General features: G+C 44.4%; 1 protein-coding gene across 1 annotated transcript in view; it reads right to left on the bottom strand.

Moving 5' to 3' along the window:
* Window positions 1-1,404: 1,404 nt before the first annotated feature.
* Window positions 1,405-13,300, bottom strand: part of Eif2b3 (eukaryotic translation initiation factor 2B subunit gamma) — a 60,912-nt gene continuing 49,016 nt past the window's right edge. Inside the window, exons 11-12 of the mRNA XM_052177106.1 lie at window positions 5,505-5,608; window positions 1,405-1,565 (exon numbers count right to left, since the gene is read on the bottom strand). Of these exons, the coding sequence (XP_052033066.1) occupies window positions 1,513-1,565; window positions 5,505-5,608 (157 nt within the window). The 3' untranslated portion in view covers window positions 1,405-1,512. The remainder of the gene's footprint in view (window positions 1,566-5,504; window positions 5,609-13,300) is intronic.

Raw genomic sequence — 13,300 nt, 5'->3', positions numbered from 1 at the left:
GGGCTCCCCCAGGGTAGGCAGGCTCATCTCTCTTACAAGTTCCATGAGACCAACATACAATCAGGCAAGATTACTCAAGTGAACTTGAGAGTCTAGAGAATTTTGAAGCAACACAGAAACCAGTATTTCAAACTATCCTTTATTATAATTACTGCCACCCACAGTGAGGACATCAAGAGAAACTTTTACTTTGATAATCCTAGGAGGTGAAATCTTACCCCAGGAGTCACTTTTATCTTCCACTGAACACCTGCAGGTCATAAAAGCTGTGCAGGGAGAGACAAGAGCAGAGTTCTCATGTTTGGGAGCAGGGCAGCAACTGGAAGAGGCTAAGACTCCAGGGGGCTGTGAATAGAGAAACCTCATTCTTCAATTATCCGACTTGGTGCCTATATAATCAGGATGCACCGGAGAAGAGTCAGGAAGACTTTCAAGCCGCCACTGGTTCCTGGCTGCTGTTTACCCGGCTGAGCAGGCATCACCAAGGGTGTGGAAGAGATGGACTAGGCCTGGCTCACAACACCGTCTTAGATCCTAGCTCATGCCTCTATGAAAACCTGTGGGGAAAGGCTGTTCACCAGCCAGGGCTCCCTTCAGCTTGCCTGAAGAGCCTCTAAGGGCTAAGAGTTGAGTTGGAGAAGGGGGGAGAGACTCAGTGAATCTCTGGGGTGAGGGACAGGGTGGTAGCAGGTGCTAAATTCCTGTATGGAGCTACTGGACAGAGACAGGAAGTCCTGGCGAATACTTGAGCCCAGACTTTTAGTGTCCAGAAAGCATGGTTAGGGTCAGGACTTTCAGATGAAAGGTATTTTGTAAAAAATATTTATTATTTGTGGTGTATGACTGAGTGTGTTTGTGTGTGCACGTACCTTTATGTGGGTTCTGAGGACTGAATGCAGGTTCCAGGTATGAGTAGCACTAGCCATTACTTCCTTAGTTTTTGTTTTTGAGAGAGGGTCTTAGGTAGCCTAGGCTGACCTTAAACTCACTAAGTACCAGAGGATGGCTTTAAATTCTTGATCCTCCTGCCTCTATTGCTTGCATGCTGGGGTGACAGGAATGTGCTACCACGCTCAACCTCAGATGGAAGACACTTCATAGAGTGGGGTGAGTTGACCAGTCAGAAAGTAGTCTTTAGAGGCACCAGGGAACAGCTGCTTCCTGTCTGTGGACCTTGGCATAGAAGACCTAGGCCACGGTGAGCACAACATCCCATTGTTCTCTGTAGACTCTACACAATGCACAAACACACACCATTATACCTGGAGTTCACATGCCACAAACCTGGGACTGTGCTCTCCATGTCTTTGGAAGTCTATTTTCCTTTTTGATTTGCTTCCAGTGCAGGGCCAGAAGCTAGGGTCTTGTGCATGCTAAGGAAGCACTTTACCACTGAGCCACACCTACAGCCTGGAAATTCTTTATTGAAAAATAAATACAGAGTCAAACAGGTGGGCCAGCCAACATCCGTAGTTTTAGGCCCAAAAGGAAGGGGTTAGACTTGTTGAGGATTCAGATCTCCATGAGCTGGTCATTTCCCACGATTACCTCGTTCATTCGTTTAGCTACAGGGAAAAAAAGAAGAATAAAAGCAAGAAAGGTTTCACAAATGGGCAGCAAATAGTATCAGTCTAAATCCAGCTGCTTCTAGAGATGACAATGTTCCCTTCAAAAGAGCCGAGAGAGCATCTTCCCACACAAGGGTGGAACTGACTCTGTATACCTGGTGTCATAGAAACTTACATGGCCAGAGTATGGCATGAAAAGCATCATTAAGAGATAAATGGCGCCTCAAGTAAAAACAATAGTGCCCCACCTCAGAAACACTGTGGAAGGAGATAACTAAGTTATCCTGAAAGCTGTCCTTTGACCTGCACACATGATCTGTGGCATACAGCTGCACTTAACACACCTGAACACAAATCAATAGAGAAATCCCAAATGGCTACAAGAGTATGGTTACTGCGGGAAGGCCAACGTGACAGAGATTCATCATGCTGCAAATGAAGGCGGCACTGTTGAAATCAGGAAGAATTCTCATCAACCAGGACTTGATCTGTGAAACAGGTCCCAACCTGGAGCTTACCAGGCCTCCCCATCACTATGAACAACAGAGAAGGGCCCAAACTGTGTTGTTGACAGCATGCAGAACGCCAGGGAAGCAGCCATTAGTCCCCTGGCTTTGCACTCTCAGCTGTGGCCGGCTGCTGATGAGAAGGAGCTCAGACTTGGCTGCCAGGAATTTTGCAGAATCCTGAGGGTGCTTAGCTGGAGTAAGAAGAGTCAGGTGTATTAGGGTCTCTAGGCTGGGGTTGGTGTGTGTGTGTGTGTGTGTATGCTTAGCTGGAGTAAGAAGAGTCAGGTGTAATAGGGTCTCTGGGCTGCGGTTGGTGTGTGTGTATGTGTGTGGCTGGGGGTTGGTGTGTGTGTGTGTCTGGGGTTGGTGTGTGTGTGTGTGTGTCTGGGGTTGGTGTGTGTGTGTGTCTGGGGTTGGTGTGTGTGTGTGTGTGTCTGGGGTTGGTGTGTGTGTGTGTGTGTGGCTGGGGTTGGTGTGTGTGTGTATGTGGCTGGGGTTGGTGTGTGTGTGTGTGCTTAGCTGGAGTAAGAAGAGTCAGGTGTAATAGGGTCTCTAGGCTGGGGTTGGTGTGTGTGTGTGTGTGTGGCTGGGGTTGGTGTTGTGTGTGTGTTGCTCAATGACAGAGTGCATGACAGGCGTGAGGCCCAGAACTGTCAGGAAGGTAGCTGAGGATTGCTATGTAAGTAGTGCTAGAAAAGGCTGGCTAGGTTATTTGTCATCTTATTGTTATGATTTTAATTTGATTTGATTTGATTGGCAGTCTCACTATGCTTCTCTAGCTAACCTGTCTCCTGGGATTAAGGGAGTGAGCCACCATGTCTGGTGCTCCCATCTTAGTTTTCAGGACAGGGTCTCTCGATGACCTTGCAGCTTGCCTTCTGAGCTAGACTGGCTAGCCAGCAACCTGGGGTCTGCACTTCTGTGCCACAATGCTGGCACTACAGCGACTGCCACCGTGCTCAGCCTTTACATGGGTGCTGCGGATCTGACCTCAGGTTCTAACACTCACATAGGAAGACCTTTACTCGCTGAGCTGTCTCTCCAGGCCCCCAAGAAACTGGTCAAGTGCTATGGTTTATTTTGTAGTTTAGGCTGACCTAGAACACATTAGTAGAGGAAAATGGCCCTATATTCCTGTGGTGGTTTGAATATGCTTGGCCCAGGGAGTGGCACTATTAGGAGGTGTGGCCTTGTTGGAATAGGTGTGGCCTTGTTGGAGGAAGTATGTCATTGCTGGTTTTGGGCTTTGAGACCCTTCTCCTAGCTGCCTGGAAGTCAGCCTTTTCCTGTTTGTCTTTGGAACAAGATGCAGAAATCTCAGCTCCTCCTGCACCATGCCTGCTGGATGCTGCCGTGCTTCCCAACACAATGATAATGGACTGAATCTCAGAACCTGTAAGCTAGCCCCAATTAAATGTTGTCCTTATAAGAGTTGTCTTGGTCATGGTGTTTCTTTAGAGCAATGGAAATCCTAAGACAATCCCTACCTAATCTCTCTGGAGTTGCTTTCCAAGTATGTGCCACCATGCCTGGCTAGATTTTATTTATCAAATTAAATTAATTTCATAGTATGCCTGAATGTATGTATGTGCACTACATGTGCACTTAGTAACCATAGAAACCAGAAGAGGCATCAGATCTCCTGGAACTAGAGTTATAGCTATGTGGGTGCTGGGAACTGAATGCAAGTCCTCTACAAGAAGGGCAAGTGTCAAACTGTGAAGCCTCTCTCTAGACCCTTTGGAGACAGGGCTTCACTATGTTGTAGCCCTGGGTGGCTTAGCATTCATTGTATGAATTCACCAGTTCACAGAAATCTGCCTGCTCCTGCCTCCTGAATGCTGGAATTAAAGGCATGTGTCAATAGACTCAGATTCTAATAAACAAACAAGCAAACAACAACCCCCCCCCCCCAAGCAGGCTGTTTGCTATTGCTCTTGGTTGCTCACTAGAAATGATGCTAAGACTCTACTGCTGAAAACACCATACATTTTGGTCATAGTACACAGAAAAATCGAGTTGTTACTGACCAGGAATCTATTTCCTTGATGACTAGCTATCAGAGTACTAGAAGGTGCTATGTAGGCTGCTAAGGGAAAAAGCTCATCAACAATTTTTTTTTTTTTTTTTTTTGGCTTTTTTCAAGACAGGGTTCTCTGTGTAGCCCTGGCTGTTCTGAAACTCACTCTGTAGACCAGGCTGGCCTCAAACTCAGGAATCCACCTGCCTCTGCCTCCCAAGTGCTGGGATTAAAGGTGTGTGCCACCACCGCCCGGCTTCATCAACAGATTTTGTTTCCCATTAATTTACTCACTTTACATCCAATTGCTGCCCTCCCTCCCAGTCCCTGCCTTCCAGTTTTATCAGCAGTCAGAGTGTTTAGATGTGCACAGCATGCGATAGCAGCACAGAGGTCTTTTTACAAGTTGTACAGCACAGTAAGCTTAAAGCACAGCTTTCAGACACACTTCTGAGCAGCTGAGAGTGGTTCTCCAGGTTAGGCCCGGAGACCTGCAAACCCCTTTGCTAGATTAAATCTAGGGGATGACCTTCCTTAAAAAAAACAGATAAGGATTCCTCCCTGGAGTTCCTCCTACTCTTAGTTCTTCCTTCCTTTTCAGTAATAAATTTGTTTGCTCTGTTTAAAACAAATAACACAAACTAGACAGTGGTAGTGCATGCTGTTAACTCCAGCACTTGGGAGGCAGAGGCTGGTGGATTTCTGAGTTCAAGACCAGCCTGGTCTATAGAGTGAGTTCCAGGACAGTCAGGGCTACATAGAAAAAGAGAAAACTTGTCTTGAAAAACTGAAACCAACCAAACCAACTAAACAAAAACCAAACCAAAAAACTCCAAAACCAGCTGGGCGGTGGTAGCACATGCCTTTAATCCCAGCACTTGGGAGGCAGAAGCAGGCGGATTTCTGAGTTTGAGGCCAGCCTGGTGTATAGAGTGAGTTCCAGGACAGCCAGGGATATACAGAGAAACCCTGTCGTGAAAAACAAAAACAAAACGAAAGAAAACAAACAACAAAAACAAAAAAACCCCAACCCTCCAAAATCAAGCAAACAAAACCCCCAAACAACACACACACACACAGTCTTCAGGAGGCCATAGCACATTCCAGAACCAGTGCTGTATTACTGGCTGCTTCTGTCATGCCCAGACGCAAATATAAAGTATTGGTGTGACTCTGGACAATATCTATTATTATATTTTCAGTCTTTTGATAGTATAGTTGTATATGTCTATGAGAGAAATTATAAGCTATATTCCTAGAAATAGGACTAAATCAAAGTTTAAAACTATAGGTTTATGTCTTCACTTGCAATGTAAACATGAGCTTGCTCTCCGTATCTTGCCCACTAAGCATTATCTGTGCTAAGATAAAATGGCTTCCATGACTCGTAATAGGGGTGTTGTTTACCTTTGGCTTCAATCCTCTGACCACTTCCAATCAAACAGTCCTTGATCTCTGCGCCCGTCTCGATCACTGCGTTGTTGCAGATGACGCTGCCGTGGATGCTGCTCCTATAATACAGCAGCCAACACATCAGCCATGTTAGAGGATCCAGGGCCTCATCACGAAACCAGCCAGCAGTTCAGGCTTTTCTGTAGGCTGGGAACTGCTGGCCAGTCCTATTGGTGGCTACATGGCTCAAGTTATTCTTGGAGGACAGAAGGGCACCAAGGGAGGACTCCGGAGCAGGGCTGCATTCATAATGATTTCCCCAAGTCATTATTTGACTTCTCCCTCTCTTCTTCCTCTTTGGGAAATGGAGACTGAATCTAAGACATTCATGTAGCCAAGAATGACCTGAAACTCTTGGTTTTTGGAGACAGGTCTCTCTATGTTGCCCTGACTATCCTCAAACTCAGAGATCTGCCTGCTTCTGATTCCTGAGTACTGGGAATAAAATTGTGCACCACCACTGACTGCTCTATGATGTTGGGTTCTTGATCCTCTGCATACCAAGTGCTAGGATTATGGGTGTATGCAAACACCCAGCAATCAAGACTTGTCTTTTTTTTTTAACTTTCTAAAATTTGTTATATATCTATTTGTGTGTGTGTATATACATGTGCTACAGTATGTGTGTAGAGGTCAGGGGCCAGCTTCTAAGACTTTCTCTTTTTACATGATGGGTTCTGGGTATCTGGAAGACACTATGTAGTGGCCTCAAACTCACAGAGATCTATGTGTCTCTGCCTCTCGAGTACTGTGTGCCACCATGCCAGGCTCCTAGCTTGACTTCAGTTCTCTAGGTACCGGGGTTTGTAGGGTATAAGTTCTGTTCAAATTCAACTTGATTGGTGTAGCGGGTTCAAATTCAACTTGATTGGTGTAGCGGTGGAGCCTGAGGCCAGTCTGTAGGCTCACTCCTCACGACTTTTTATCTAGGATCATAGGACAAGAGTCATTGAGGCCCAGAAATTAATTTCTGACCAATAGAAACAACGAGCTCCCAAAGCTCCTACCACAGACTCTAGTTAGCACAACAGTGCTTACTAGGGATGGGGACAGGGAGAAGTGAGTGTGCATACACTCTACAAGATCTGTATTCTGTGTGTGTGTGTGTGTGTGTATGTATGTATGTATTTGTTTTCTGGATTTGTTTATTTATTTATTTTTTAAAGACAGGGTTTTTCGGTGTAGTCCTGGCTGTCCTGGAACTCTACAGACTACTTGAACTCAAGAGATCGGCCTGACTCTGCCTCCCAAGTGCTGTGATTATAGGTGTGTGCAACCACCACCTGGCTGATTGTTTTTAATTCACTATTAATTTTAAGTTTTATTTGGAGGGGCCAGTTTTATTTGTGGAGACCTCTGGCTTGCATAGCAAGTTATTACCTGCTGAACCACCTCACCAGCCAGAAAAGGTCTTTAATTTTTTATTTTTTTGGGAGACAGGGTCGCTTTACATTAGCCCTGGGTGTCCTGAAACTCACTATTGTAGATCAGACTGGCCTCGAACTCCGAGATCTACCAAGTGTTAGTATTAAAAGAGTGCACAACATGCCTGGAAGAAAGGTCTTTTTGAAAACCATCACCAACATTTATTACACATACAGGCCAGGTACTATGCTAAACACTCCATATATTACAGCAATAAGTTTTGACGAATCTAGCTGTTTTATCTGAAAAATCACCTGGGCAGGGCCATTGGGGCAGTCCAGTGGGTAAAGGCACTTGCTATGTAAACCTGGAGACCTGAGTTCAATCCCCAAAACCCATGTAAAAATGGAAGAAGAGAGCTGGATCCAGAAAATTGTCCTCTGACCTCTATATGCCCTCACCCCAACCCTGTCATGGGTACAGCATGAACACAGACACAGACACACAGAGAGACACACACACAATTTTTGTCTTGGCTTCCATCAGTATTTTTTAGCAGGCCCAGGATGAGAACCTTATGTATTTAATTAGAGAAAATCTTTCTAGGTGATTCTCTGAATACCATTTTTATCTGATGCAGTAAAAATTGCACCCACATTTTACAGATAAAATATCAGATTTAAAGAATTTAAACCATTTATTCCAAAACATGTAAAACCAGGTAAATAACATATTTAAATCCAGTTTTGTCTGATACTAGAATCCACATTGTAGGTTTTTTTTTTTTTTTTCATTGTTGTTGTTTTCAAGACAGGTCTTCAAGACAGGCCCTGGATGTCCTGGAACTGACTTTGTAGACCAGGCTGGCCTTGAACTCACAGATCCTTGTGCCTATGTCTCCTGGGTCCTGGGATTAAAGGTGTGAACCACTAAGCCCAATAGTATGAGATTACTAAAGCTGCCTTACTCTATGATTCATATGATGTTGAACTTTCAAGGACTATGGCCCACAACCATAAGGATTTGCTTATGGCCCACACCCAAAAGGATTTGCTGATGCCACAGGCAAGATTTGCTGGGGAGGACTGTGCTGCAGAATTGCCAGTCCCTGGTACAACCCAGAAGCTCAGGGGTGCAGCTCATCCCATAAGGTGTTGAATTTTGACCTGGTACTAAAATTCAGAGCAGTCTACAGACATCATATGAGCATGGAGGGCACCCAAAGCACCAGGCACCTTCTCTGAATGCAAGCAGCTTTATTTTAGACCACAGTAAAACAGGAAACAGGCTCCTATGCCATCTCCATCCCAGGGAAGGTTAAAGCCTATTCTTCTAGGAGGTTCAAGTGTCTCTGTGGGTGGTTCGAATAGGACAAGTATTAGTTTGCTTTTTGGCAGTCTCAGGATATATTCAGTGGGTGTTCCGCAAGGTACAATCCAGAACTTTGCAACTTGTCCAAATTGCAAAGCATTACAGTCAGCAGTTAGGGCAGCTCCAGATCCTTGGGGAAAATCCCCTACAGAGTAATAAGGGAGGTACAGAATGCCTTATCTATGGGTTCCAGAGACAGAACAGGTTTCTAACTTGCTAAAGCAACATCTTATGTCTGAAGGTAGTCGCTTCCAACCAGTCATTAAGATCTTAATAGAATGCTCTAGAGCCAGGCAAAAGGTGGAAAGCTGTGGGTAGAGAACAACCAGTGAGCAGTCAGCAGTGGGCAGACAGTCAGCCAGTGGGCAAACAAGAAACACCCAGGGAAGAAGCAGTGAATGAGGCAGTGAATGAGGATTCCTGGAAAGAAGCTGTGTCTGCAAAGGCTGACTGATGATGACCTCAGTGATGTGGAAAGGTTGGACCGCTGGAGGCCCAGAGCCTAATTACCAGTTATTCTGGGCTATCTTGAACCTAACATCCTGTGACTTAACAGATAAACCTTTAGAATGCAGTAACTTAACAAGCCCGAGTTTCCAGTGGAGATTAAGGGGTGCATGCACCCCTTAAGTCAGGCAGCATCTAAGACCAGAACATCTATGGGCCTTGCTGTAACCTGCCTGCCCAATGTAGCCCACTAACATATTGGAACAGTGTTCTGACTCATGCCTTTCCTTGCTCTGTTACTAAACAAAGTTCACAAAATTGAAACCTTATTGGAACATGCTTATTTGGGGAGACCTAAATCTATGTTCCAGGGCCACGGCCATACATATTTGGCTCCAGAATAAACCACATCTTATTCCTTTGAGGTGAAAGCTGTTTCTTTTGTTGACAAAGATATAATTAAAGACTACTAACTGGCTCTACTGGAATCTGGAAATGGACGGGAACGGTCACTGTTAGAAGTAGCTGTGATGACTAAGGTCAGATTTCCACAGCAACCTAGGGCCTGCTTTTTCTTTTGTCTAACAGTTCTAACTCAGGTCTTTAGGAGCCTCCTTTATTGATCACCTTATGTAGTTTATGTGTAATGTATTGCGAGGTACATTGATGATCAGTGTAGACACTGTAGATATGACTGGGAGAAGCAAGCTGATTGACAGGAAGCCCATAGCTTCTGCTCAGTGCTCTATGTAGACTTCGGGGTAAATACTGGGCATGAAGCTTTTTTCTGTTCCTCACTTTCATTGCAGTTATCAAAAATTGCCTTTAATTCCAGCAAAGGCAGACAGATCTCTGCAAGTTCAAAGCTAGCTAAGACTACATAATAAAACTGTCTCAAAACAAAAACTAAAGGAACAACAACAACAACAACAAAAAACCCCAACAAAAGCCCATAAAAACAAAACAAAAACCAAAAACCAACCAAACAAACAAAACCCCACCAAAACCAAAAACCCCAAACCACCAAGGACTGGGGTGTGGGCCAGGGCAGAGTGTGAGCTTTGGGCTCTGTTCTAGTACCATTATACACATATTATATATATATATATTCATATATCTTTGATGCTGAAGCTTGAAGCCAGGGCCTAATGAATCCCCTCCCCCCACCTTGAACTCAGAGATCTATATCTCACCTGGCTGATTCTTATTTATTTATTTTTTTTGGTATAGAATAGAGTTTATTCAGAATAGGGGATGGGAGTTAGTGGTAGAGAAAGGTAGAGAGAGAGTAGAGAAGTGGAGTGGAGGCCGGCCATGACCACGTGTGGGGGGAGCCCAAGGGGCAGAGAGGTGAGAGTATGTGGGAGAGCGGAGAGCAAAGAGAGAGGGAGAGGTGATTCTTAGTTTTGAGACGGGGTTTCATATTGCAGTGCAGGCTGGCTTTATACTTGAGGCAGAGGGTCCTCTTGCCTCTGCCTCCGGAATGGTGAGATTACAGATGTGACTCAGAGGTCACCTTTGCTATACACATCATTAAACGACAGCAACAAAACAGGTTAGAGATGGCTCAGCAACTAAATGCGTATGTTGCTCCTCAAGGTCAGCGTGGGCTACATGAGACTAGGTTCCAAAACAAAAACACACACAAACAAAATAAGGTTGCTAGGAATTGAACTCAGGAAAAGCAGCCAGTGGTCTGAACTGGCTGATGCATCGCTCCAGGCCTGACAATGAGGCTTTGACTAGATTTTTTGTTGTTGTTGTTTTTTTTTTCAAAGATTTAATTATTATATGTAAGTACACTATAGCTGTCTGTCTTCAGGCACACTAGAAGAGGATGGTTGTGAGCCACCATGTGGTTGCTGGGATTTGAACTCAGGACCTTTGGAAGAGCAGTCAATGCTCTTAACCACTGAGCCATCTCTCCAGCCCGACTAGATTTTTAAAACAACTGTTATATATATTTATTTATTAGTATCTGTCTGTCTGTCTGTCCATCTGTCTACCTACTCATCTATCCATTTGTTTAGTGTCTGTGTGTGTCTGCCTGTGTGTCATTTTTCCAATCCCCTTTATTTCCCCCCTCTAATGTATTTGTGCGTACATTTATGTGCTTGAGTGTGGGCATGTTTGTGTAGACGTGGGAGGGCAGCATGGATGTCAGTCCTCGACATCTATCTTTGAGACAGGTCTTCTGTGGGTCTTTACTGATGCCAAGCTAGTGGCCCTGAGTTTCTGAGGATTTTGGCCTCTGCACTGACTTTTGCTGAAGGAGCACTGGATTAGACAGACATGGGCTATCAGGTCCTCTTACACGGGTGCTGAGGACCTGAACCTAGGTCCTCAGGGTTCACAGCTAGCATTCACCTATTCTACCATCTCCCTAGTCCCTCACTAGACGTTTGATTCCTGAACATTGGCTGTCATAGAAAGTGGCAGAAAATGAAAAAGATAGGTAGGAACTTTCTCAAAATAGTCTTGTCTATACCTTTCCCAAGGTGGTCCGCAGCATTTCTCTGACCCTGAGGACCTTGGGCGAGTATCCAACCCACTGTTCACAAGGTCTCTGCAGCCCATAACAGCTGCCAGAAACAAGCATACCACAATATGGGAAAGTTCCTTTTAAACAGACATATGCACCACTTTGACATTCAGTCCGGACATAATAACAAAAAGGCAATCAAAATTCACACGTCTGCATTTTAATTACCATTTTCAAGTTTATCATAAATAATTAAAACTAAATGACCCTAAAATAATGGGGAAGGTTCATATGGGATACAGGATATCTGATCTTATCACCAGATGCTAATTTGCAGGATTGGGTAATCTCCCTCAAGGTCTTCCTGGTCATTAGTCCTGTGTGGTCCAATTATAGGTTTTTTTTTTTTTGTTATTGTTGTTGTTGTTTTTTTTTTTTTTTTTGAGACAGGACCTCCATTTTAGTTGGATTGGCTCTGAATTCAATGAGTCTCCTGTCTCAGCCTCTGCACAAAGTGTATGCATGCATTCCTCTGTTTTTTGAGTCAGGATCTTACTGTGTAATGTAATCTTAGCTGGCTTCATATCCATAGAGATTCACCAGCCTCACTGTCACGTGGGTGCTAGGATTCAAACTGAGGTCCTCTGAAGTAGTTGGTGTTCCTATGTGCCGAGCAGCCTCGCTAGCTCTCCCACTGTTCTAATGCAGGCTCTGGAGATTAGACTTGGGTGCGCCTGCACGGAAGGGAATCGCTTTACTGAGATTCCCAGCCCAATTAGTCACTCTGTCTGAACTGTGAGAGAGAAGCTTTCCTCCAGTGTTTTGTTATGAGTGGGGTGTGGTAATACAGGACTATTTGGGCAGTTGAAGGATTGTTGAACCCAGTATTCAAGGCCAGCTGGTCCCATTTCACAAATATTCAACTGAACTCCCTCCACAAATACAGCCGGATGGTGGTTATATCATCCCCGCCACAACCTTTTGATTTTATTCTTTGGATACAGTATAGCGCAAGTTAGCATCTAGATATGGATCCTCCTGCTTCTGTCTCTTGAATGCTGAGAATCTGCTACTACATTAAGCTAGTCCAATGATTTAAAAAAATTTTTTTTAAAAAAATTGTTTTGGCAGTTAGTTGGATACCTTAATCCCAGCACTAGGGAGGCAGGGGCAGGTGGATCTTTTGAGTCTGAGGCCATTCAGATTTACAAAGGGAATTCCAGGATAGCCAGGGCTACACAGAGAAACTCTGCCTTAAAAAAAAAAAAAAAAAAGAGGGCTTTGCTGGGCAAAGCACACACCACTGATCCTAGAAGAGGCAAAAGCAGGTGGATCTCTGTGAGTTCAGGGCCAGCATAGTGGAGTGGTGAGTTTTAGGCCAGCCAAGGCTATATACACCAAGTCTCTTGAACTTTCTTTTTCGTTTTCTTCTTGGAGACAGGGTCTTCCTATATAGACCTGGCTGCCCTGGAATTCACTGTGTAGATCAGGCTGCTCTCTAACTCAGAGATCCACCCACCAAGTGCTGGGATTAAAGGTGTATGACAATATACTTGACTTCTTTTTATTTAATTTAATTAAATTAATTAGTTAATTAATTTTGTTTTTTTTCGAGACAGGGTTTCTCTGCCAGGTAGCCCTGGCTTTCCTGGAACTCACTTTGTAGACCAGGCTAGCCTCAAACTCAGAAAACCACCTGCCTTTGCCTCCCAAGTGCTGGGATTAAAGGCATGTGCCACCACTGCCCGGCCTTTTTATTTTATTTTGAGACAAGGTCTTACTATGTATCTTATGTTAACCATAAATTAGCCTTAAATTTGAAATCCTCTTATCTCTGGCTCCTGACATCCTGGGTTATAGGGATGCCTTACTATGCTGCTGAGGAGTCGTGCTTTTATTGGTTTTAAATCCAGTTTCAGCAAATGTTTCTATTGTAGTTTTGAGGCAGAGTCTCTTGCATTCCAGGCTGGCCTTGAATCTCTGTGTAGCTGAAGATGATCTTGAATTCCTGATCCTCTGTTTACCTAATTTTTGTGGGACTAGAATTAAACCCAAGGTCTTGGTTGGCACATATATGCTAGACAAT

Source organism: Apodemus sylvaticus, chromosome 3, assembly GCF_947179515.1.
Source record: "Apodemus sylvaticus chromosome 3, mApoSyl1.1, whole genome shotgun sequence".
Taxonomy (NCBI): domain Eukaryota; kingdom Metazoa; phylum Chordata; class Mammalia; order Rodentia; family Muridae; genus Apodemus; species Apodemus sylvaticus.
This window is presented reverse-complemented; position numbering and strand designations above follow the sequence as displayed.